The 26,480-nt window shown below is 44.6% G+C and overlaps 1 protein-coding gene across 1 annotated transcript; it reads right to left on the reverse strand.

The window, feature by feature from the left end:
• Positions 1–20,867: 20,867 nt before the first annotated feature.
• Positions 20,868–26,326, reverse strand: LOC140581522 (uncharacterized). Its single transcript, XM_072704445.1, has 6 exons — positions 26,021–26,326; positions 25,770–25,935; positions 24,951–25,621; positions 21,726–23,119; positions 21,477–21,601; positions 20,868–21,055 (listed from the first exon to the last, which is right to left on the reverse strand). The coding sequence occupies exons 3-4, from the start codon at positions 25,495–25,497 to the stop codon at positions 22,980–22,982; spliced, it is 687 nt and encodes a 228-aa protein (XP_072560546.1). The 5' UTR covers positions 25,498–25,621; positions 25,770–25,935; positions 26,021–26,326; the 3' UTR covers positions 20,868–21,055; positions 21,477–21,601; positions 21,726–22,979.
• Positions 26,327–26,480: the final 154 nt, after the last annotated feature.

The raw sequence follows: 26,480 nt of genomic DNA on the forward strand, positions 1-26,480 counted from the left end.
GTTACACTTGCTCTGATGGCAGCAGGTGGTCTACCGCTATCTTAGCTTGCTAAATTAAATAACTCGTTAAAATGCCTAAAATTAAACGGTCGAAAGTGTGGCTATATTTTAAAAAAAAGGATTCTGACACCGCGACGTGCAGCAAATGTTTTACAGCAGTTGCGTGTAAAGGGGGAAACACGTCAAATCTGATGAAACAGTTGAGGGCACACAATTAATTTAAAAGCAGAGGGATGCACCGTGTTTGACAGCTTGCGGACAACAGCTGGCACTATCGGTGTGGATGACCACAGCCCCAGTCATACCAACCGTAGCAAAAAGGAGTCCACCGATTATGTTGACGACAGCAGGCTTTCCGCAGGTTAGTAGTAGGCTAATGTAATGTTAATTACAAAATGCAAATCTTGCATTCATGCTAACAAATGGTCAAACGATTTGTAAAATACTAATGTAACATGGATTCTGCTTATAATTATGGCTTTCCAGCTAGTACTAGTAGTACTACAACAGTGACCCCATTTACCATTGCCAGGGTGTTCGCGGGGTTTTAAAAAGTATTAAAAGGTAGTAAATCACATTAGCAAAAATTAAAGCCATTAAAAAGTATTAAAAGGTATTACACGCAAATTTACGAGGTATTAAATTTTAGATTTTTTTTTAACTACAAATTGTCCATTTGTGTTTTAAAGTTTATCTGCAAAATTTCTCGCAAATTATTTTAAATGTGGATTAGCTCATTCCTTCATTCATAGATGATCTCTGTGATGCTGACATCATATTCGGTGGTTGAGCGACATCTTAAAGCACCTTTGACTCTGTAGTGCAAGGCACTATATAAAAATACATTGAATTGAACCCTGTATATCAGGGCAGCCCGTGGCATAGGCAGTACAGGAAAATGACAGGGGCGCTGTCCATTCAAAAGGGGTAGGAAGGGGAAAATTAATTTTTTTACTTCTACTATATTGATTTGCTACTATTTTACACTATAATTTTGAAACTATATAAAGCTTATTAAACTAACAATATTTATTGCTTTGCCCGGCGCCCTCCATATTACATACTGTAGGCATCTTTAAGTGACATTGATATGATTGATAAGTGTGTAATACGATTAATGGTATCTAATTCAAACAGACACTATCATGTCAGAAAGACCAAAGCCCTCCGGTGCCCAGGGAAGAAAAGGAGGGAGAGGAGAGGAGGAAAAACAGGAAAAAGACAGAGGTAAGAAGCACTAAGAGTAATTACCGTGTTACTGTCTGTGGTCTGTGGAGCAGAGTGTTACTTGCTTACCTTGAATAATTTGGCATTTGCTAATTTAATAAATAGCTAGGGGGGGCGCTCGCGGACGCTGAAGAAGATGGCCGCCTAAATTGTAGCTCCGCTCCTAATTGTTTAATAAACTGCTACCCTCCTCGATTAAAGATAAAGAATCTCCTAATTATAAAGATTAACACATGGCCAACATGTCCGATTTTCAAGATCCAAAGGACTTTCCACTTTTCGCAACTTCCCGGAAACAGAAAAAGAAGAAACAAACTGCGTCAGATGAAACGTCTTCGACTTCAACGGAACAAACGAACCCAATTTTGAAAGAAATACGAGCCCTTAGTACACGATTGGGGAATATCGACGGTCGTTTCGATACTATTGAAAGTCGTCTTGATGCTATATCGACCTCAGTTTCTGCAGTTCATGAGACTTTATCCAATCTGTCACAAAGAGTGTCTTCGAGTGAATCCCGCTTAATGGAAGCTGAAAACAGAATCTCTACCACAGAGGATGCTCTACGGCCCGCGAAAGTGACCTGTCTGCTTTGACGAAAATTGTGACTCGGCTTCAAGCTAAAGTGGATGACTTAGAAAATCGTGGAAGACGTAAAAATCTGCGAATCGTCGGCTTACCCGAAAAAGCTGAGGGATCTACCCTCATTCTTGAGGGAAATGATACCGAAATGGCTCGACCTTTCTTTTGATCTCAGGCCTGAGATCGAGAGAACGCACCGATCGCTCGGACCTGCTCCTGGAGTCAATAATCCACCACGAATCATACTGGTCAGATTTCTACGCTACGCAGACAGAGATCGCATTCTACAGGCAGCATTGAAAAAATGGCAAATTATTCATGAGGGAAAGCAGGTTCGCTTCTTTCAAGATCTTTCAGTGGACGTGATGAGGAAACGGAGGGAATTCAATGCTGTGAAGAAGATTCTAGTCGGTCGCAAAATGTTCTGCGGATTCGCATACCTGGCCAAGTTGCATTGCTTTCACGATTCAGAGCTTCGTATGTTCAGCACAGTGGCCGCGGTGGAAGAGTTCATAGAGACTCTGCAAGATAAGTGATAAAAGGTTTCTTACTTATTCTCTCACTTTTACTATAATCGGAGGGGTAATGACTTTCTTTTTCTCGGGTTCTCACATGCCATTTTTTTGTTTCTAATTTGTTCGAAATGGCAAATGTGACTGTTTTATAACGGACTTCTCATATTTTTTTGTCATTTTTTTTTTGTATGAGCACTCCGAGATGATGTCTATTTTATTGGAGCGGATTAACGTAGCGTCAAATAGGTATGATCCTGATCCCTGTGTTGGTAGCGGGTAAATGTTTTTTTGACCTAAGTCCAACGGGGTACAGACATACAGGTTTAGGGGGACTTATTTGGCCCTGTCAGTTGGCGACAGAGCCGGGAGGGGGGGGGAGGGAGTTGTTTTGTGTTAACTTTAAATGTTTGCTCATTAGAGACTTTTGTTGTTTTATCTTCTTGTTGAAAATCACATTAACAATCTCTTATTTTCTCACACTTTGCTGTAATGCAGAGCTTGACTAGATTTATGACATGGAATGTTAGAGGGCTAGGGCATGTGATAAAAAGGAAAAAAATATTGACTTTTCTAAAAAAGGAAAAAGTTACAGTTGCAATGCTTCAAGAAACTCATCTATCTGATAGTGAGCATTTGAAATTGAATCGAGATTGGGTGGGTCAAGTGTACTTTTCTTCGTGCATAGCTAACCCTAGGAAAAGAGGTACAGTTATTTTAATTAACAAACACTTGCCATTTATTTTTGAAAACCAAGTTAGAGATCCCGAGGGTAGATTTATTTTGGTCACAGGCTCTATATCTGGTCAGCCTATTTGTCATGCCCAGCTCCGTCCGATCCTAATGTGTGCCACGCCCACCTCGTTACCTCCTGTTTCTGCCTGATTGTTCTCACCTGTTGCTCGTTACCCTTAGCTTGTCTTGTGTATTTAGTCCTCGTCTGAGTCAGTCTTCCCCAGACTTGTCAATGACGTTTGGAGATGTGCTTCCCCCGGTCCTGTCCTCAGAATAAAACCCTGTTTTGTGGACTTCCTGGCTTGGCTTGCCTTCTTCCCCGTTCGCCTGCACGCCATTACGTGACACTATTACAATGTTGAATGTTTACGCACCTAACATAGATTCTCCGTACTTCATGTCCAAAATGATTTTGTTATTCAATGAACACTGCAAAGGTCTTGGAATCTGTGCTGGAGACTTCAATTGCATGATGGATGAAAAACTAGATAAATCTTCATCAGGTACTCTAGTCAATCCTAAATCTTCTTTGGTTCTCAAAAAATTATGTAAAGAGACCGGTTTAATTGATAGCTGGAGAGAAATGAACCCTCTCACTAGAGACTATACATTTTACTCCCATCCCCATGGTTCGTATTCAAGAATTGATTATATCTTCATTCCGGATACTTATCTAAATCTTGCATCTTTGCAGCGCTGTAAGGGAATCAATACAAAATTATTGGTCAGACAATAAAAACTCACCCGTTTCCCCTGCAGTAATGTGGGATGCAGCTAAGGCTACAATACGCGGATCTTATAGTGCTGCACATAAAAAAACCCTTATATTTAAACAGCAAGATTTAGAAAAGAAAGTTAAAAGGCTAGAACACCTGCATAGTACATCCCCCACTCAAATGAACTGGTCGGCTTTATGCCATGCTAGAGCCAAACTTAATCTTGATCATACTAATCATATTAAAAAATTACTGTTTCTTTCCAAGCAGAATTATTATGAACATGGAAACAAATCTGGTAGACTGTTAGCATATCAGATTAAAAAGAAACAATCCGAGCGAGCAATTAAGTCTCTAAAGATGCCAAACGGTGTCACTGCAGTACATACAATCCTGTTCTTATAAATGACACATTTCGGTCTTATTATGAATCACTTTATTGTTCACAAAACAGTGCCTTACAATTAGAATTTCTAACTTTTTTAAATAATATTTCTCTTCCGGCTATTTTAGATGAAGACAGGGATTATCTTAATTCGCCTATAACATCAGAAGTGGTCATGGCTGCAATAAAATCAGTGTCATCCAACAAGTCACCAGGACCCGATGGTTTTCCTATCGAATTTTACAAATCATTTTGGCCCGAGCTTTCTAACATTTTTATGCCAGCTTTACGAGCTATTTTAGATCATGGCACAATACCTGAAACATGGAATATAGCAAATATCTGCGTAATACTCAAGAAAGATAAAGATCCACAAGATTGTGCATCATACAGACCAGTAAGTCTACTGAATACAGATTCTAAAATACTGACAAAAGTTCTGGCACGTAGGTTAGAGAACATATTACCCAAGTTGGTTAAGCCGGACCAAACAGGGTTTGTGAAATCACGTTATGGCACAGATAATATACGCTGACTTTTAAATGTTATTAACTTTGTTCAAAGTGAAAGGCACCCTGCACTTGTCCTCTCCCTTGACGCTGAAAAAGCTTTTGACAGAGTCGAGTGGGATTTTCTGTTCGCCACACTTAGAAAATTTTACCTAGGGAATAACTTTATTAGGTGGATTCAGTTGCTTTATCTTTATCCTAGGGCAACAGAAACTACGAATGGTCTCACTTCGACTCCGTTTAGCATCGGGAGGGGTACGAGACAGGGTTGTCCTCTCTCACCTTTACTTTTCGCTCTAGTCATTGAACCCTTAGCAGAACTTATCAGAGAGAACAGAAATTTTCACGGCGTTTTAGTGGGGGGAGAAGATCATCGAATATCACTTTACGCTGACGATGTACTTATATTTATGTCTAAACCAGAGCAATCTATTCCAGTACTATTAGAATGCATTTCTTATTACAGTAGTCTTTCTGGTTATAAAATAAATTTTTCCAAATCCATTTCATTACCTTTAAATGTATTTTCATTAGAACATCTAAAATTAATTTCCCCTTTCCAGTTATCAGAAAATGGCTTCAGATATCTAGGCATTTTTGTCACAGCCTCACTTAATGATCTTATGAGCAACAATTATATTCCTCTTATAGAGAAAATCAAACTTAACTTGAAAATATGGTGCTTACTTCCAATCTCATTTCTAGGGAGAATAAATGTAATTAAAATGAATGTGCTTCCTAAGCTTTTATATTTATTTCAGTCCATACCTAAATATTTAGCAAGTTCATTCTTTAAAGATCTAACTAAACAAAAGTTCATCTGGAATAATAAAAGGCCACGTATTAAATTTTCCAAATTAATGAAGCCGAAAGATAAAGGTGGGATCGGTCTGCCAAATCTTCAGCCCAGATAAAAAACATGATTAGTTGGTGTAGTGAAAGGACCAATTCTGTTTGGTATAAGATGGAAGAAACAGTTTGCGCCCCATTACCAATTAGATTTTTGCCATTTGTTAAGAATTATACAAAGCTAAAAAAGGTTTCAGAGCATTTTACAATATCAAACACTCTTCGAGCTTGGAGGGATGTTAAGACATACTTAGGAATTTCTGCCTCTCTTTCCTTGTCTTCCCCACTTTCTTTCAACCCTGACTTGCCTTTAACACTACAGAAAATTGGTCTGTCAACATGGCTGAAACTGGGAATTTCTCAAATATCTTGTTTGTTTTCTGAGGGCACTCTAAAGTCTTTCCAGCAGATTGTAGAGCAATATAAAGTTCCAAATTCCAATCTCTATAAATATCTTCAATTGCGGCTTTTTTTAAAACCAAAGATAGACAAAGAAGAGTTGAGAACTGAAACAACAGAGATTGAAGGCCTCTTACTGAATCCAACTTGTTTAAAGGGATCAATATCTAGGACATATAATATTTTGTCTAGAAATTGCTCTTCTGCCTTGTTGGGACTGAAAAGTGTTTGGAAGAAAGATATTGGTCAAACCATTGAAGAGAATGACTGGATTATTGTATGTGATAATATGTACCCGAATTGCAGTTCTCTTGGGATTCATGAGCTCAACTTTAAAATTTTTAATAGGATATATCTTACACCGATGCGTATTAAGAAGATGTTTATCAATGCCACTGGCCTGTGTTTCAAGTGTAAAAAAAACAAAGGTACATTCATTCATTGTTTTTGGTACTGTGACAAAATTTTGCCATATTGGGAAAAAATACATAGGGTAATGAAAGAGCTTTTTGATCTAAATTTTGATATGACCCCAGCTCTGTATTTATTGAATCTTAATGTGAACAGTTTGTTTCAAAAAGATGCAATACAGTTATTTATTGTCCTGATATATTTAGCAAAAAAATGCATATTGTTACTTTGGTCTGCAACACAGGCTCCATCTTTCAATATGTGGATATCACAGATTGTCACGTGGTTGCCACTTGAAAAACTTACTTATGATAAACATAAAAAATCTGACAAATTCTGGCTTATATGGTCTTCCCTTTGGGAATACATAGGGAGGAAAAAGGAAAAAACAAAAAAAGCTATAGATATATATATATATAACAAAACATTTTTTTTTCCTTTCTTCTTTTTTTTCTTTTTTAATGTTCTTTGTTTCTGTGGGCAAACAATAAAAATATAATACAAATATAGTTTTTTTTTATAATATATAATAAACAAATAAATAGCTAGAATTAACGTCAGTTCCTCCCAGTGTAAATTCATTAGGGAAAGTCAGAAATACTTTTCAGGTGTTTGGGAACGGGAATAACCTACAGCATCTTTTTCAGAAATACACTTTATCTTTAAAGTGTCCTGCTGCACCTGCATGAAGCGTCCACTGTGTCTGTCTCAGGATAGTAAATTGTAATAGTTAAAAAGGGGGATGGGAACAGAAAAGCATTTTATTTGACTAATAGTTTTAAACCTTTGCATTTTTATTACTGATTAGTCTTATATGTATAGCAATTTCCCTTTGGGATTAATAAAGTTCTTTGAATCTTGAATCTTGAATCAAACAGCATTATCATGTGAGTGACGTGCTCATTGAATGAGGTTTTGTGCATGAATGCCAGCCAGCTGTAATTTCTCTTGCTGTTTACTTTGTGTTTAGAAAGTTAAAATTTGGCTTAGGTGCTGTTATTGGCTGGGTTTAATGCCACCCAAGCCAGGGCCGGTCAGTCCTATAGGCGACATAGGCGGCCGCTTAGGGTACCACCTTCTGAGGGGGCGCCAACTTCCCAGCCAGTTTCACTTTGCCTCATGCAGGGTGCGCCGGTGGTGATGCTCTCCTTGGGCACCACATCAACTAGGACCGGAACTGCTGTACAGATACCTGGGGCTTCAGTAAGAATATGTATTAAAGCTTAATTTTAACACAATGAAACAGTAAAATCTCTCCTGGAGCCGAGACCTTATCGTGGTGGAGGGGTTTGCGTGTTCCAATGATCCCAGGAGCTAAGTTGCCCGGGGCTTTATGCCCCTGGTAGGGTCACCCAAGGCAAACAGGTCCTGGGCTCACAAGACCCCCCAATGATGAATAAAATATTGGATCCACGATTTCCCTTGCCACCTCACCGGGGCCCCCCCACGGAGCCAGGCCTGCACCCATGAGGCCTGGTCGGGCACAGCCCGAACAAGGCATGTGGGTCCCCCCTCCAATGGGCTCACCACCTGTAGGAGGAGCCATAGGGTTCGGGTGCAGTGTGAGTTGGGCAGTGGCCGAAGGCGGGGACCTTGGTGATCCGATCCTCGGCTACAGAAGCTAGCTCTAGGGACATGGAATGTCACCTCTCTGGTGGGGAAGGAGCCTGAGCTGGTGCGCGAGGCTGTGAAGTTCCAACTCACCTCGACGCACGGCTTGGGCTCTGGAACCAGTCTCCTCGAAGGGGGTTGGACCCTCTTCCACTCTGGAGTTGCTCACGGGGAGAAGCACCGAGCTGGGGTGGGCATACTTATTGCCCCCTGACTGGGCGCCTGTACATTGGGGTTTACCGCGGTGGACGAGAGGGTAGCCTCCCTTCGCTTTCAGGTGGGGGGACGGGTCCTGACTGTTGTTTGCGCTCATGTGCCAAACGGCAGTTCAGAATTCCCACCCTTGGAGTCCTTGGAAGGGGTGTTGGAGAGCGCTCCTCCTGGGGACTCTCTTGTTCTGCTGGGGGACTTCAATGCTCACGTGGGCAATGACAGTGAGACCTGGAGGGGCATGATTGGGAGGAACGGCCCCCCCGATCGGAACCTGAGTGGTGTTTTGTTATTGGACTTCTGTGCTCATCATGGATTGTCCATAATGAACACCATGTTCAAGCATAAGGGTGTCCATATGTGCACTTGGCACCAGGACACCCTAGGCCGCAGTTTGATGATCGACTTTGTGGTCGATTCATCAGACTTGCGGCCGCATGTATTGGACACTCGGATGAGGAGAGGGGCGGAGCTGTCAACCGATCACCACCTGGTGGTGGGTTGGCTCTGCTGGTGGGGGAGGAAGCCGGTCAGACCTGGTAGACCCAAGCGTATAGTGCGGGTCTGCTGGGAACATCTGGCAGAATCCCCTGTCAGGGGGAGTTTCAACTCCTACCTCCGGCAGAACTTTGCCCATGTCCCGGGGGAGGCGGGGGACATTGAGTCCAAATGGGCTATGTTCCATGCCTCCATTATAGAGGCAGCTGACCAGAGCTGTGGCCATAAGGTGGTCGGTGCTTGTCGCGGCGGCAATCCCCGAACCCGCTGGTGGACTCCGGTGGTGAGGGATGCCGTCAAGCTGAAGAAGGAGTCCTATCAGGCCTTTTTGGCCTGTGGGGCTCCGGAAGCAGCTGATGAGTACCGGCGGGCCAAGCGGAATGCGGCTTCAGCGGTTGCTGAGGCAAAAACTCGGGTATGGGAGGCGTTTGGCGAGGCCTTGGAGAACGACTTCCGGACAGCTTCGAGGAGATTCTGGTCCACCATCCGGCATCTCAGGGCGGGAAAGCGGTGCCGCATCAACACTGTTTATGGTGGGGATGATGCGCTGCTGACCTCAGGTCGGGATGTTGTGGGTCGGTGGAAGGAATACTTCGAAGACCTCCTCAATCCCACCGACATGCCTTCCAATGAGGAAGCAGAGTCTGGGGACTTGGGGGTAGGCTCACCTATATCTGGGGCAAAGGTCGCTGAGGTGGTTAAAAAGCTCCTCGGTGGCCGAGCCCCGGGGGTGGATGAGATCTGCCCAGAGTTCCTCAAGGCTCTGGATGTTGCGGGGCTGTCTTGGTTGATACGCATCTGCGGCATTACGTGGACATCGGGGGCTGTGCCTCTGGACTGGCAGACCGGGGTGGTGGTCCCCCTCTTCAAGAAGGGGGACCGGAGGGTGTGTTCCAACTATAGGGGGATCACACTCCTCAGCTTCCCTGGTAAGGTCTATTCGGGGGTGCTGGAGAGGAGGGTCCGTCGGATAGTCGAACCTTGGATTCAGGAGGAGCAGTGTGGTTTTTGCTCTGGCCGTGAAACAGTGGACCAGCTCTATACTCTCGGCAGGGTCCTGGAGGGTGCGTGGGAGTTTGCCCAAGCAGTATACATGTGCTTTGCGGACTTGGAGAAGGCATTTGACCGTGTCCCTCGGGGAGTCCTGTGGGGAGTGCTCCAGGAGTATGGGGTGCCGGGTTGCCTTATAAGGGCTGTTCGGTCCTTGTATAACCGTGTCATAGCTAGGTCCACATTGTAAGTCGGACTCGTTTCCGGTGAGGGTTGGACTCCGCCAGAGCTGCCCTTTATCACCGATTCTATTCATAACCTTTATGGACAGAATTTCAAGGCGCAGCCAGGGTGTTGAGGGTGTCCGGTTTGGTGACCTCAGGATTAGGTCTCTGCTTTTTGCAGATGATGTGCTTCTGTTGGCCTCATCAGACCGTGACCTTTGGCTCTCATTGGAGCAGTTCGCAGCCGAGTGTGAAGAGGCTGGAATGAAGATCAGCACCTCCAAATCCGAGACCATGGTCCTCAGCCGGAAAAGGGTGGAGTGCTCTCTCCGGGTCGGGGAGGAGGTCCTTCCCCAAGTGGAGGAGTTTAAGTATCTCGGGGTCTTGTTCACGAGTGAGGGAAGGATGGAGTGGGAGATCGACAGGTGGATCGGTGCGGCGTCAGCAGTGATGCGGGCGCTGCATCGGTCTGTTGTGGTGAAGAAGGAGCTGAGCCAAAAGGCAAAGCTCTCGATTTACCAGTCAATCAACGTTCCTACCCTCACCTACACAGCAAAATCACCAGTGTTAACTTAACACCAAGAGTGTGAAATGTGACACTGGAAAAGTGTCTATATGCGTCCACTCTTTTAAGTGTTAATTTAACACTTTTGAAAGTGTTAATCTTGTAACACTGACTCAGAGATATTTTAACACTGTAGGGAGTAAGACAATTACACTGGCCAACACTGAGTAATGTTAATAGCACTCTAGACCAGTGTCTAAGTTAGAAAATAAACACTGGCAGACTACACTCAACTGCAATACAATAAACACTGACGGTGTAGAATGCCATTGCCTCAACTCTAACCAATTACACACAGACACGCACAGAAATACACCACAAGACAATTTGCACAGCAATACTGTATTTAAACAGCAGGCACACTACAAAAAAGTGAACATGCTTCAGCATGGGAGCTGAACAAAGCAGCAGCATGGGACAATGAACTGGTGATCAGTATCAAATGAAAACTGTCTATCATATGGTCTGTAGTACACCAGGTCATCGACACAGATAAGTTTGAATACATCTGTGCCTTCCTCAATAGCATATGCATTTAAGTGATCATCAAAATACATACCGTATTTTCCGCACTATAACGCGCACTGCATTATAAGGCGCACCGTCAATCAGTGGTCTATTTTCAAACTTTTTCCACATACAAGGCGCACCGGAATTTGAGGCGCTTTAAGCAAAACAAAACAGTCAGATAAGCCAGTCAACCAAAATTTATTTTACATCATGTGTTTACAATGACTGTCAACATTGTTCAAACGTTTATGAGCGTCTTCACTACTCTTTAACACGTAAAAAAACAAGAGTCTTATACCGCTAAATCAAAAGTCAGCCTATTAACAATAACTGTAGCCTTAATGCTAGTGGTGCGGCTTTGCAGTTTACCAAAGTCATACTAAAACATTCAAATCGCTTCGAGTTCAGTATGCACAACAGAAATTAATCCACGTTTAATGCGCACTGGATTATAAGGCGCACTGTTATTTTTTAAGAAAATCAAAGGCTTTTTAGTGCGCCTTATAGTGCGGAAAATACGGTAGTTGAGACTTTACAAGTCAGTAGATAAGCACTGTCATCTCTAACAATTATACTGACAATCCTATTGAACAAAGGCATATCATTTTCAACACCAGAACATACATACATCCCAGTTTGATACTCTGTGCCATAGTTTTTGACCCAGGAAGTTGTAGAAACAGAAAATGCATCAATACTCAGAGCATCACTGCCCTCTAAATCGCTGACTAAGACTTCAGTGATATGGCCAAATTGTAATCTTTTAAAATAGAAATTTTCAAAATGAAAAGCCAATTGTTTCTGATGTTTCCTTACCAGTGTCTTTGTAATATTTTTGAAATTCTTTACAGACTGTTTGAAGAATTTGTGTTTTCCTTCAAACCTCATGTACCATGTGTGTATGAGAGGCCCAATTTTTCTGATACATCTTGGGTAATGGATCATTAGATGGTGTTTTGGAGTCAAATTTTGGTCTTGAAAGAGAGATATTTTTTTTGAACAATATATTTATTACTTTTTTAGTTTGCATATCACAACAGATTGCACAGATACAGAATAATAGTCATGTAGGCACAGCAAACATTTTACACCCCGTTCTCCCTCCCATCAACCCATTCCCTAAAAAAAAAAAAACACATTGTATAACAAAAACAAAAAACAAATTATAAATAAATAAATGAAAAAGGGGATACTTAAATCAAGTAAAGAGTGTTTCCCAAGTCTATGTTTAGACCATGATACCATCCTACTCCCTCAGAGCTTGTTCTTGTTGTAGCAGACTACCAACATTTGGATTGTACTTTAGGAAATTATTAAAAGGTCTCCAGATGTCTTCAAACACGTTTTGTTTTTTTCTGACAATATATGTTATCTTTTCCATTGACATATACTGTATACAGTATGACGCCATTTCTTTAATCCACTTTCCAATTCTAGGTTCATTCATATTTTTCCAATTAAGAGCAATAATACGTTTAGCTTGTAACATACACATTTCTATGAATCTGACCTCTTTGTTTTGTAAGAGAGGGCTGACAGGATATATACCCAGAATAAAAATCTTAGGATCCAGTGGTAATTTCCGTGATAAAATTTGGTCAATCATTTCAATAATACCTTGCCAAAAGGGTTTAACTTTCACACATTCCCATATACAATGGTACAGTGTACCTCTTACCTCATTACACTTTATACAGGTATCAGGAACATTATCGTTAAATTTGTGCAATATAGCAGGAGTTATGTATGTTCGCATCAGCCATTTGTATTGTACTGTAAGAGTTTCAGGCTACTGTTGATTGTTTGCGTCTGAGCTTTCTTACACGCCTCGTTCCAATCCTCTAGGGATATTTCATCATCTATATCTTTTTTCCATAATCTTAGTTTTGGTTCTGAGGATTCGCCGGAGCCAGATACAAACAATTCGTACAATGAAGAAATTGAACCCTTATCATAACAGTGTCCTAAAACCGCTGTTTCTAATGAGGAAATGTTAGGAATATCTAATGAATGATTTTGAGATGAGTATACAAAACTTGTAAGTTGAAGATATTTGAAAAAATGGGTTTTTGGAATGTTATATTTGTTTGAAATTGCTGCAAAGGACATAAATACTTCATCTTCATCATATATGTCTTGTACTTTCCTTAACCCTTTTTCAGCCCATAATTGAAATCCTGTATCACTTTTTCCTGGTTTAAAATTAGCATTACCCCAAATAGGACTGAAACGTGACCAGGAGGACTTTATACTCAAATATTTACATGAGTCAAACCAAATATTGATCATGTTCAATACAATGGGTTTATTTTTTCTTAGATAATTGTGATCTGCCGAATACAGGTATAAGTGCAGTGGTATTTGTGGTGTAACAGAACGGGATTCCAAATCCATCCAAGCTGGAAGGTTTTCAGAAGAAAAATAAAACATGATTGTACGCAGCTGAGCTGCCCAGTAATACCACTGAATGTTCGGACATTTAAGTCCCCCTCGATCATATGGTAGGTATAACAAAGTTAAATGTAGTCTGGGACGTTTATTTTGCCAAATAAAGTTGGTGAACAATTTCTTAATTCTAGTAAACAACGATGAGGGAGGGGGTAAGGGGATATTTTGGAACAAATAAAGAAATTTAGGAAGTATATTCATTTTTAGGATATTTATCCTGCCAATCATTGAAATGGGTAAATATGTCCAACGTTCTATTGACGAGATAGTAGCTTCCAGAATTGAGTCATAATTTATCTGAGCTATGTTATTCACCTCATGTACAATTTTAATACCCAGATACGTAAAATTATTCGTTGAATTAAAGATAGAAGCATAATCTTGGCTATTTTTTCTCTCCGACTCGTTAAGTAACATTATAGATGATTTGGAGTGGTTAACTTTATATCCAGATATTTCTCCAAAAGTTTCAATAAGATCCTGGAGTGCTGGGATAGAGCTACTTAAATTTTTTAAAAACAAAATTATATCGTCTGCAAATAATGCTAATTTATGTTCCAAGTGGCTCTCTCAAATTCCGTAGACGGCATTATGCATTCTCACCGCTATGGCGAATGGTTCTATTGCAAGAATAAATAATAAAGGTGATAGAGGACTTCCCTGTGGGCAACTCCTAGAAATACTAAAGGGTTTAGAGACAGTGTTATTGGTCAAAACTTCCACAGTGAGCCTCGTACAAAGTAATCTAACCCATTTACAAAATGTATCTCCAAAGCCAAAGCGAGTGAGCACCAGTGTTAATTTTGACAGCAGATTTCAATTTAGTTTTAGTCATAGTCTTTTGACTAAAATGCAATTTTAGTTTTAGTCATCTGTTTTGTTTTAGTTTTAGTCTAGTTTTAGTCGACTAAAAAGCATAAGATTTTAGTCGACTAAATCTACTGTAGATTTAGTTGACTAAAATATATTGGGTTTAATTTAAATGTAATTTAGTTAAACCGTGGTAATATACAAAATATTCTAACTTAAAATTAAATAAAGCCAAGTCTCATTAAATATGTTGAATATCGTCTTTCCATAAAAACCAAAAATTAGATATGCATTGTTTAGAACTTGCATATGACATTCTTCATTCTGTAAAGCAAAAGTGCAACTCCAAATTATTTAAAAGAAAAACTGTATTTGGCAGTAATGCCATTGCAAATACTGCATGACCTGAAAAAATTACCTTGCAGATGTCGCTTTAGATTTGTTGTAATTTTACCAGCTATTTCCGCTCCACACGGTTTACACAATGTCTTGTTTGTCTTGACATCAAACGTGAAATTATTCCATATACCTTCTCTTCTTTTTCTCCCAGCCATTGCCATGTCATTTTAGTTTAAGTCAGACAGACACCCACCAATGTATGCAAGATGTACTGTCGCATCTCGCGTCGCAAGGTGAATCAGTATCTTAATTTTCAAATGTGCGTGTGCGTCTTTCCGTGCCACGCACCAACATTAATTCTGATTGGATCATTTCCAAAAACGTCCCTCACTCACATTTTCGTCTCGTTTTTATTAGTTAACGAAAATGTCAATATATTTTTATTATAGTTTTCGTCATCATCACTTAATTTTTATTTAGTTATCGTCTCGTTTTCGTCAGTGAAAATTTGTCGTTGACGAAAATTATAACGAAAATATTTTGTCAACGAAATTATCACTGGTGAGCACCTCAAATAAATAATGCCATTCAATGTGGTCGAAGGCCTTTTCTGCATCAAGAGAGAGTAGAGCTGTGTCTTTCGCTCCTCTTTGACTATGTAAAATATTGAGCACTCGTCTGACATTGTGGAAGCCCTGTCTCCCTTGAATAAAACCATTTTGGTCGACTCCCACCACCCGAGGGAGTAAGCCCTCCAATCTTCTTGCAAGAACTTTGCTTAGTATTTTTGTATCTGAGTTTAAAAGACTGATTGGGCGCATATTTTCACATTTTATATTTGGTTTTCCCGGTTTAGGAAGTAAAGTTATTAGGGCACTCCTCATGGATATCGGAAGGAGACCATTCTCAAAAGACTCCTGAAACATCTCCAATAGAGGTGAAATTAATTTAGACTGAATTTTTTTATACAAATCTATAGGTATGCCGTCTGGACCTGCCGTTTTCCCCGCCTGCATACAGTTAATTGCTTCTGCAAGTTCTATTTTTGTGAGTTCTCCATCTAATGCCTTACTTTCATTTTCCGAAATTCTAGGAATATTAAGGTTATTTAGAAATTGTGTCTGCTTATCAAGTCTGGGAGTACCCTCAGAACTATATAATTTTTCATAGAATACTTTGAAGGCCTCATTAATTTCTATAGGATCTGCTATGAGTCTTCCGCTTGGGTCTTCAATGTAATTAATAGACCTTTCTGTTTGTTGTTGTTTAATGCGCCATGCCAAAAGTTTCCCAGGTTTTTCCCCCTGGTCATAATAGGATTGTTTAAGTTTCAGTAGATGAATTGCTGATTTATTAGCCGACAATTCATTGTACCGTGACCTAAGAAGGAGTAATTGTACATTTGCATCTGTAGAGTTAGGTTTGTTATTGTAGAGATCTGTTTCAGATTTTTTAATTGTTTCATCTAATGTTTTCATTTCCAATTGTGTACTCCTTTTTTTTGTACTGGAGAAACTGATTATTTGACCCCTAATAAAAGCCTTGAATGCCTCCCACCTTATGCTAGCAGATGTTTGAGAGGTGTTACATTCAAAGTACAAGTCAATTTGTTTATCTAAAAAATCCATAAACGTGGGGTCTGTTAGCCATCCTGGTTGAAGGCGCCATTTTGGAGGATCCCTCACTATCCGTATAAGTGAGTGAAATAGCTGCATGGTCCGATATAACTATACTACTATAATTACAATCAGGTACTAGAATAACAAGAATATTCTACTGCATTTGGTTTACTATATCTCCATATATCCAACAAATTTAATTCTTTAATAAAACTATTTATTGTCTTTCTCGCTCTAATGTGAGTATTATCTATTCCTGATAATCTATCTCTCGCCGGATCTAACGTGCAATTAAAATCACCAGCTATTATATATTGCCCCGAAAAATTTGAGACAGTCAGAAACAAATTATTATAGAATTTAGGGTCATCTTCATTGGGTCCGTAAACATTTATCAGATTTAAATTTTCAAATAACAACGTGCCCTGGACTATGATGTATCTACCTGCAGGATCCTTAATTATATTTTTAATTTGTAAAGGAACAGATTTATGAATTAGTATCATAACACCTCTAGCATGGGTGGTATAAGAGGCAGACAGCACCCGGCCCTGCCATCTTCTGCTCAATTTAGGAATATCCTCACTCAATAGATGAGTTTCTTGCAAGAAAATGATTTTTGATTGCAAGAATTTTAATCTATTCATCACTTGTTTAACCTTTGTAATATTGTTTAAGCCCCTACAATTCTATGAAGTAAACTTCACCTTCAAGCTACTAGACATTAGTTGTCTAATAAAACCTTAAAGATTTGCTTATCCGATGGAAACACACCCACATACAACACGAGGGAAAAAAAATAAATAAACCCACCCTATACCTACCGCATATGACCAATACGGGTCTATGCAGTGCAAAAAGCTGTTTGTCTTTCACTTTTGATTATTTTCTTCTCTTTAGCTCACTCTGCAATTATCAAGTACTACTCCACCAACTTTTTTACTTAGCTGCAGTACGGAACTACGCAACATTTGTAAACTTAACCATTAAAAGATTAATATATTGGAACATTCAGGAACTTAGCAAATAATGACATACCTGGGGGATGAGCTGAAGGAACAACAAAAAATAAATAAAAACAAATCGAGCAATACTGCTATTGGCCATGTAAAATTCGCTGTGGGTTGAACGTTCCTTACGAATGTTAAACGGTCCAATATTTGAATGTGTATTATGGCCCTGTATTCATTTTCCATCCTAGGTACATTTTAATAGTTTTTTATCATGAGAATAAACATATGCGGTCATGAAAAAATACATAAATAGCCAAGTTTAACAGAAAACATTACGCAAAAGAATTGTCGTGCTCTCTCGGCTAAAAGTTTCTTAAGATGATTTAACCAATAATGTCGTCACATTTTCCTGGTAGTAGTCTCTTACATCGGATCAGTAGGTTCGTCTTGGACCTTCAAAGAGATTGGACAAATTTGTCTACTTCAGCCGGAGTTTGGAAGGTGTAGGATCTTTCCCCGTGTGTCAGCAGGAGCCTTGCTGGAAAGATAATTCTGTGCTTATAAATTCCCTTGTCTCGCAGCCTCTTTCGCACGTCATTATAGTCACGCTGCATCTTGTGTATGCCAGCGGAAAGATCTGAATAAAAGCGGACTTGCTCGTTGTTGTAAAGAACATTCCCTTTAACTCTGGCTGCCCTTAGCACTTGCTCCTTGTCTCTGAAGTTCAGAAACTTCATGATCAGTGTCCTCGGCCGTGTTGGTCGCGAGCCAATATTTGTCAGAGTTCCGATTCTGTGAGCCCACTCAATTACCAGAGATTCCCGCGATTCCAATCCTAGAGCCTCTGGTATCCACCTCTCCAGAAATGTCACCGTGTCCTGGCCCTCCGCTTTCTCCGGTAAGCCCACCAGCCTTATGTTGTTCCGTCGACTTCTGCATTCCAAATCTTCCACTCTGTTTGAGAGCGTTTTAACAGTATTTTCCAACGTACTCACCCTGGATAACAACCCACTAACGTTATCCTCGGCATCCGAAATGCGTTGCTCCGCTTATGCTATACGCCCTGTGCATTCCTTTATCTCCTTACTTATCTAAGTAATTGTTGCTTGGACTCCATCTATTTTCTTATAAAGTCCACTTTTCAAAGACATTATACAGTAGCTTTCATAATATCTTCATCATTTCCCCCCGAAATTACTACTTCTTCATCATCTTCGTCAGGGTTATCATGGCGTCGCTAACTTCTTCGCCCTCAGAATATTCATCTTCATTTCTTGCCTTTTTCTTGTCTTTCTTGGCACTTTTGCGTGCCATTTTACTACTCTATCCTTTTATATTCGTGTTGCTAAAAAGTTGCGACCATTTAGCACCTTGCCATAACCGCCATCTTTCTGAAAGAGAGATTTAAAAAGCTTGTGATGATCGAATATCAGATGTTTCAAATAGCAAGTCATACCATGGGTTAGAGTAGGTGAAAACACAATGTTTACAATTTGAATCAATAGCAGTAGCAAGTTCACTATCACCCCTGCAAATTAAGTCTCCAAACATCAATGGTGTATTACGCAAGAGGCACCATGACTGGACAGCATTAAGGCCAAGACTTTTGCTATGGTCATCCAGTTTTAGGCCACTGTTTTTTCTCTGTGTATATCCATAATTAAAACTCAAAATTCTCTCTGATATTGAAGTCAAGGATATGGAGTTCTTAATCAAGTACTGAAATACAAGCTTTAACTCGTACAGTACCACTCCTTCCAGGAGATCATGCATTATATCCACTGCGTAGTTGTCTGAAATATGGAACAACTGCAGGGAATTGAGGAGACAGGTTCTTTTGACACCAAATGTTGAGGCCAAATCAGGATTTTGTTGAATGGCACAGCAATGCTCTGAATGAAGTTCTTTTGAACGGAGACACAAACCTGGATGATCTTCACTAAAAACTGACTGCAACTCTATTTTATTAGTTAAACAAAACCGACAACAATAATTGGCACTGAATGATTCAACAAAACCAAAAAGGCCATGTAAAGCTAAGTTGTCACCTGTAACCTGGAAAATTGACCCTTTCACGGGTGTGGCTGAAAAGGGCACCTTCATTCCTTCAGTCTCTAATACCTTTAGGTCATCAACAAGTGGCTTTAAAATAGGGTCAAACCCATATGTCTTTAAGTCCTCTGAAGGGCTACAAGATGAATGTTCAATAGCACAGAATTCAGCTTTGGTGGCAAATTTCTCAAAATAAAATAAATACAGCCAAGTTTGTGCACTCCCTTTTTTGAGCCTAATGGATTTGCAGTTTCAAAATCGTCATAGTACAGCTGAACCTGAAGAGCATATTCCTGTTGTGAGAATAAACTGTGGTTCCTAAAGTAGGAGCCATCATTTAAATCGTTATAGAATCCCTCCCAGTGTGGTTTTGTGTTTTGGAAACTGTTACAAAGCTCACCGTTACAAAACATAGACGAAAGTGAGCCCATGATAGGTACATACATGAACTTATCCCACAGCTGGAGAGGGCGGAGGAGACCTTGAGGCGGCTGCTCCAGCTGCGGTCGAAGCTGGCCTCTCCAGAGGAGGACACGGCCCCTGCTAGGCCACAGTCCTCTGAGGTTCCTGAGGCTGCAGCGCCCCCCGAGGTTCCTGAGCCTACTGCGGGCCCCGAGGTTCCTGTGGCGCCGGCAGCGCCCTCTGAGGTTCTTGTGCCTCCTGCTCCAGCTGCACTACCCCTTGCTGACCTGGAGTGGGTGCCCCCTGCCCAGTCCCCTGTGCAGCCGTCTCAGCTCCCTGTGACTCCCGTGCTCCCTGTGAATCCCGTGCTCCCCGTGACTCCAATGCCTGAGCTACCAGCTCAGTCCCCTGCTGCTGCAGCTGCGCCCCCAGTGACTCCTGTGCCTGCAGTTGCGCCCCCAGTGACTCCCGTGCCTGCAGCTGCGCCGCCTGGCCAGACTCCAGATCTCCCCGTGACTCCAGTGCCTGAGCTCCTAGCTCAACCCCCTGTGGAGCCCCCTGCTGGCCACGTGTTGGCGGTGCCCGAGCCGCCCCCTACTGGCCGCACGCCCGCGGCCCTGCCTGAGGCCGCCGCTCTGCCCGCGGCCCTGCCTGATGCTGCCGCTCTGCCTGTCCAGCCCGGCTCGCCCGTCCAGGCCGCCACGCCCACGGCTCTGGCTGCACCGCCTGCAGCCACACCCGCGGCTCCGGCTACACCGCCTGCGGCCGCGCCTGCTGCCTCGCCTGAGGCCGTGACTCCAGTGCTCCCCGTGAATCCAGTGCTCCCCGTGACTACAATGCCTGAGCTCCCAGCTCAGTCCCCTGCTGCTACTATGGCGCCCGCAGCCCCTGCTCAGCCCCCAGCGGTCCCAGAGTTCCCCATAGTGCCCCCTGCTGGTGCTGAGTCTGTGGCTCCTGCAGCCCCCCCTGAGCTCCCCGCGGCCCCTGAGCTCCCCGCGGCCCCTGAGCTCTCAGCTCAGCTCCCCACGGCTCCCGAGGCCCCTGTCCCCGAGGAGGTCCCTGACTGCTGCCCTGATGCTCCTCCCTCCATAGTGGAGTCGGAGGGGGAGCTTGAGTGGGACCCCTCGGGGGTGGCCTTGGTTTCCCCCGTGGCTTCCCCTGTGACTGCCCCTGTGACTTCCCCCGTGACTCCTCCACTGTCACCCCAGGGTAACAGACCCCAGCCAGGTCCCCGCCTCTCAGTCTCCCGGAAAGGGCGGGGACACCGGGGCCGGGTCCCGCCCGCCCTGCCCCCCCTCATCATAGGACACAGCAAACACAAAATGTGACTTAAAGAGCTCATCAAAGGCAGCAACTCTGGTCTGTGTTGTACACGGAATGACCTTCTGGTCCAGCACAATGTAGAAACTCTGGATGCTGTTCTTTCTTTCACCAACACACAGGAGAAAGGGCTGAGCAAGGCCAGTTTCCCTGAGGAAGGTCTGCATACTTCTCCCCACCTGAGAGAGGAGAGTAAATTAATTACACAGTGTAAAATTCTGAATTTGTTGTTGCCTTGAACTTAGAATAAATATTCCAATATCTGACTCCTTGTGCGCAATTCACATGATCACAAAAAGTATCATATAAAAGTATTTAGTAAGATGTAAAGAAAAAAAAAAAAACTTATGTGCAGGTCACATCACAATGACATTAAATGGTTGCACAGGTAACCATGCATCCTACATGTTTAAATCTGTTGGCATTACTGCATTGTTCATACGCTGAACACTTTTCCTTAAGAAGGATTTGTTTTTTATAACTATTTATATTAAGTCAGATTTTCTCAGTTTTTCAGTGCAAGATGAAGGCATTCATGAAGCAGTGATTCTTTTCTAAGGCTTTTTTTCTAGTTTTCACAAGGAGTGAAGGGCACTATACCTTCATGAACTGCATCAGACGATCAGAGGCATTCGATGCACTAATCTTTGAAGATTTTCTTCCCTTGGATGTTGGTGGTAATAAGGAAAGAAGCAGAAGAATGCAAGCCACTTCATAGTCCCATCCTAGACAATGAAAATCAACACAATTGCAAATATTTTCAATTAATTGTCGATTTGTTGACTCCAGTGTGTTAGGCCTTTTTTTTTTTTACACAAAATCAGCCCTACAGTGTTAAAACACACATACATCTGTCTTACTGTCACGGTCGGGCGTAAGGCGAGCAGGGAAGCAGGCGATCGGAGCCAGCAAGTAGGGCAAAACGGGATTTATTCAGGGAAGCAGGACCGGGGAATCACGACAAGTAACATCAATGACGAGTCTGGGGAAGATGGACACAGACGAGGACTAAATACAAAAGACAAGCCACGGATAATGAGCCACATGTGAGAACAATCAGGGCGAAACAGGAGGTAACTGGTTAACGGATAGGAAGCAGCGAGTAGTTATAAGAGGCTCGATGTCACAGTGGGCCTGCGTTCATAGTGGGGTACCGCAGGGTTCAATTTTAGGACCACTTTTGTTCCTAATTTACATAAATGATATAGACACCAATATATACAGTAAACTGGTGAAATTTGCAGATGACACCAAGGTGGGTGGTGTAGCAGATACTGAACTAGCGGCTCAGCAGCTACAGCGGGATCTTAATTTAATTAGTGACTGGGCTGACACCTGGCAGATGAAATTTAACATAGACAAATGTAAGGTACTCCATGTAGGGAGCAGAAATATAAAGTACAGGTATTTTATGGGACCTACTGAAATAAAGGTAGCTGATTATGAGAAAGACCTTGGTGTGTATGTTGATGCTTCCATGTCTCATTCTCGCCAGTGTGGGGAAGCAATAAAAAAGGCCAATAGGATGTTGGGGTACATCTCCAGGTGTGTGGAGTTTAAGTCAAGGGAGGTAATGCTAAGATTATACAATTCCTTGGTGAGACCTCACCTAGAATATTGTGTACAGGTTTGGTCACCATATCTTAAAAAGGACATAGCGGCCTTAGAAAAGGTGCAGCGTAGGGCCACAAGAATGATTCCTGGTCTTAGAGGAATGTCATACGAGGAAAGGTTATTTGAGCTAAATCTGTTCAGCCTCAAGCAAAGGAGACTGAGGGGGGACATGATCCAGGTCTATAAGATTCTAACAGGTTTGGATGCTGTTCAACCGAATAGTTACTTCAGCATTAGTTCAAATACAAGAACTCGTGGCCATAGGTGGAAATTAGCGGGAGAACATTTCAAACTGGATTTAAGGAAGCACTTCTTTACACAGCGTGTAGTCAGAGTATGGAATAGTCTTCCTGATAACGTAGTGCAAGCTGAATCCTTGGGTTCCTTTAAATCAGAGCTAGATAAGATTTTAACAACTCTGAGCTATTAGTTAAGTTCTCCCCAAGCGAGCTCGATGGGCCGAATGGCCTCCTCTCGTTTGTATAGTTCTTATGTTCTTATGTTCTTATAAGGTGGGCGTGGCACACATTGGGAGCGGACGGAGCGGGTCGTGACATAACCCCCCCCCAAAAGGCGCGCACACCGGGTGCGCCCGAGAGGAGGCGACGGACGGGACGAGGGAACAGGACCTGAAAGACAAAAAGCAAAACATCAACCAAAGGCGGGGACCGGAAACAGGACAGAAGAACAAAACAGGAACAGGGACCAGAAGAACGACAAGACACGACAAAGAACAGGAAACGCAGACAGGCAAACAGAGAAGGGGGACACAGAGAGAACACCCACAGGCGACACGAAGGGGCCAGGAGTGAACAGAGGAGACACAGAGGGCAGAGGAGCAGAGACAGGAGGCAGAAAGGGAAAGGGAGGAGGAGCAGACAGGGGAGACCAAACTGGAACGGAAGGGGGACAAAGGGGAGCCCGAGGGAGCCCAGGCGGGCGACGGGCAGCGGCCGGAGGGGCCGCAGGCGAGAGGGAGAAGGGAGCTGAAGGGGACCACCCAGGGGCCAAGGGAACGGGACGAGGGAGTGACGGAGGGGACACGGAGGGAGCAGAAGGGAACACCAGTGCAGGCAGGCAGGAGGGGGAAGCCGCGGCAGGCGGAGGCGCAGCCGGAGCCGGGGAAGGCGCCGTCCGACGCCCAGCCGGAGCAGGGGGGCCCGGAGGCGACCGACATGGAGCCGGAGGCGGGACCGAGGACCGGCACCGAGGATCCAGGGGGGGACCCGGCGGAGACCGCCGACCCCGAGGCGCAGGACCCGCAGGCAGCCACCGAGCCACAGCCAGGGGCCGAACGGGCGAGCCAGGGGGCAGGGCGGGCGGGACCCGGGCCCAATGCCTGTGTCCCCGTCCCTTACGGGACACTGAAAGGCGGGGTCCTGGGGGGTGTCGGCCTCGCCGGGGTAAGGGTGAGGGAGTCAGGAGGGAGGACAGAGCCGGGCGGACAAGTGTCAGGGCCTCTAAGGAGGCAACAGGCGGGGCAGCCGGAGCCGCGGGCGTGGCCGCAGGCGGGGCAGCCAGAGCCGCGGGCGTGGCCACAGGCGGGGCAGCCAGAGCCGCGGGCAGGACGGGAGAGGCGGCCTCAGGCAGGGCCGCGGGCAGGATGGGAGAGACGGGCTGTTCAGGTGCCGGCAGGACAGGCGAGACAGGCAGTTCAGGTGGGAGCGCCTCGGTGGGTGCCTGTGGCGTGCGACCAGCAGGGGCCGCCTTGGCAGGCACCGCCCTCACGCGGCCAGCAGGGGGCGCCTCGGCGGGCACCATAGGCGTGCGGCCAGCAGGGGGCGCCTCGGCGGGTACCTTAGGCGTGCGGCCAGCAGGGGGCGCCACGGGCAGAGCGGCTTCCTCCGCTGCAGGCGGAAGCGAAGCCAGGCCCTCGGGCAGAGCTGCAACGGGCACCCTCAGTTCCTGGCCAGCAGGGGGCGCCGCGGCGGGTGCCGCCATCACGCGGCCAGCAGGGGGCACCGCGGCGGGTGCCGCCATCACGCGGCCAGCAGGGGGCGCATCCGCGGCCACCTCTGGCAGTGCCGCAGACAGAGTGGTGGCAGCTGCAGGGACCGCAGGCAGAGCAGGCAGAGCAGGCAGGACAGGCGGGTCAAGCAGGACAGGCGGGTCAAGCAGGACAGGCGGGACAGGTGGTGCCGCTGGCAAAGCGGCGGAAGCTGCAGCAGGTGGTGCTGCAGGCAGATCGGCGGCGGCAGCAGGCAGCGCAGCCACGGGCAGATCGGCGGCGGCAGCAGGCAGCGCAGCCGCAGGCAGATCGGCGGCAGCAGCAGCAGGCGGCCGGTAGGTTCGGCACGGGCGGCAGGAGGGGCACCGAGCGAGAAGGCGTTGTCCCTTTAAGGGCTTTGGGGAGCCGAGGAATGCCGTCTCTCATGGAGCGTATCCCGCCTTGACCCAGGCGCGCCGGCCGGTAAAAGGAAGCCTCCATCGGCGGTGGCTTCTCCCCTGTGCAGGGCTTACCCGGATCGGCGGCGGCAGGAGTAAGCGGGGCCGCGGTGTCTTCCCAGGCGGGGAAAAGGGAACACGCTCCCAGGAAGAGCGTCTGGGCGGTTCTTTTCCTCCTGCGCCTCTTTTTGGTGAGAGCGGGGCTCTCTAGGACCCAGGGCAGGTCCTTCTCCTGGGGTCCTCTCCCAGGCAGCTCCCCAGTTCTGGGGAACTGAGCGGCCGTAGCCGCGTTGCGCTCAGTTTTGCGCTTCGGTGGAGCAGTCCTTTTAGAGACCGGGGTGGCAGGTGGTGAGTCGGGGGGCGGTTGCCCGGCGGCATACCCCAGGTGGGGTAGCCAGACTGCCGCTCTCTCCCTCAGCTGTCGCAGGTATACGTCCACCTGTTCAAGCAGCTGTTCCTCACCAGTGCGGAACCTCCTGTCCAGGAGCTCCCAGCTGCTAGCCACCAGCCGGCGGGCTACGGGATCCGGGTGGAGATCGAGCAGGTCCGTCCACCTGATCACCTCCTCCTCCATAGGGAGATTCTCCCCAGTAGCGCTGAGCGTGTTGCGGAGACTCGTCATTCTGTCACGGTCGCGCGTAAGGCGAGCAGGGAAGCAGGCGATCGGAGCCAGCAAGTAGGGCAAAACGGGATTTATTCAGGGAAGCAGGACCGGGGAATCACGACAAGTAACATCAATGACGAGTCTGGGGAAGACGGACACAGACGAGGACTAAATACAAAAGACAAGCCACGGATAACGAGCCACATGTGAGAACAATCAGGGCGAAACAGGAGGTAATGAGGTGGGCGTGGCACACATTGGGAGCGGACGGAGCGGGTCGTGACACTTACCATCAACAGACTCCTGTTGTGCAGACAAAAGTAACTTATTTAGATGCACACTTGGAGGTTGCTTTATGCAATCTGCGATGACCCTTGGTTTGAAATATGTTGGCCACTTTGGAAGAAATTTACCAGACACTTCTTCACCAAAAAGCATTGCGAAGTCTTGGTCAATCTTAAACACAAAATATAATATTGCGCATTACACAGACAGCAAAAAAGCAAGACAACCACAGACCTATAAATTCACTTTGTCTTACCAAGCCTGATGTATCCAAGAATCTTGCAAAAAGGTCCAAGACTGTGGGGGCCGTGGCTGGGTCATGAACCACCTTTTGTCTGTGCTGAAATGTTGCCGACATTTTGTCTTTGACAAGTTTCAAATCACTTGAGTGTCTCATTATCGACATTGCTTCTTTGCACTCATCACCTGACAACTGCCTCACAACTGAACATATGTTGCGAAGAGTCTTAGGGCCATCATGAAAAGTGACCTTCGATTTCTTGATATCTTCAGAACAGTTACGTTGAACAGTTTTCAACCTCCATGCCAGGTAACCTGAACCACTCTGGTGATCATAGAAAGAACAGTATTACTAAAAATACGTTATTTGAATTAGCATCATAATATGATGCCATTATCTGTACAGGAGGAAAAGGCAGCAACTTAAAGCTTTCAGACACTAATGAAAGCATGGCTGTGTTATCTTGTAAATACTT

This window comes from Paramormyrops kingsleyae, chromosome 21, assembly GCF_048594095.1.
Source record: "Paramormyrops kingsleyae isolate MSU_618 chromosome 21, PKINGS_0.4, whole genome shotgun sequence".
NCBI lineage: Eukaryota > Metazoa > Chordata > Actinopteri > Osteoglossiformes > Mormyridae > Paramormyrops > Paramormyrops kingsleyae.

Excerpts from the sequence above, each read along its gene's own strand:
- LOC140581522 (XM_072704445.1), bottom strand. The coding sequence starts at position 25,497 with ATGACGAGTCTCCGCAACACGCTCAGCGCTACTGGGGAGAATCTCCCT. Across the intron at positions 23,120-24,950 it reads TCCTGCCGCCGCCGATCCGG|GTCCTGTTCCCTCGTCCCGT; the intron begins GTAAGCCCTGCA and ends TTTGTCTTTCAG.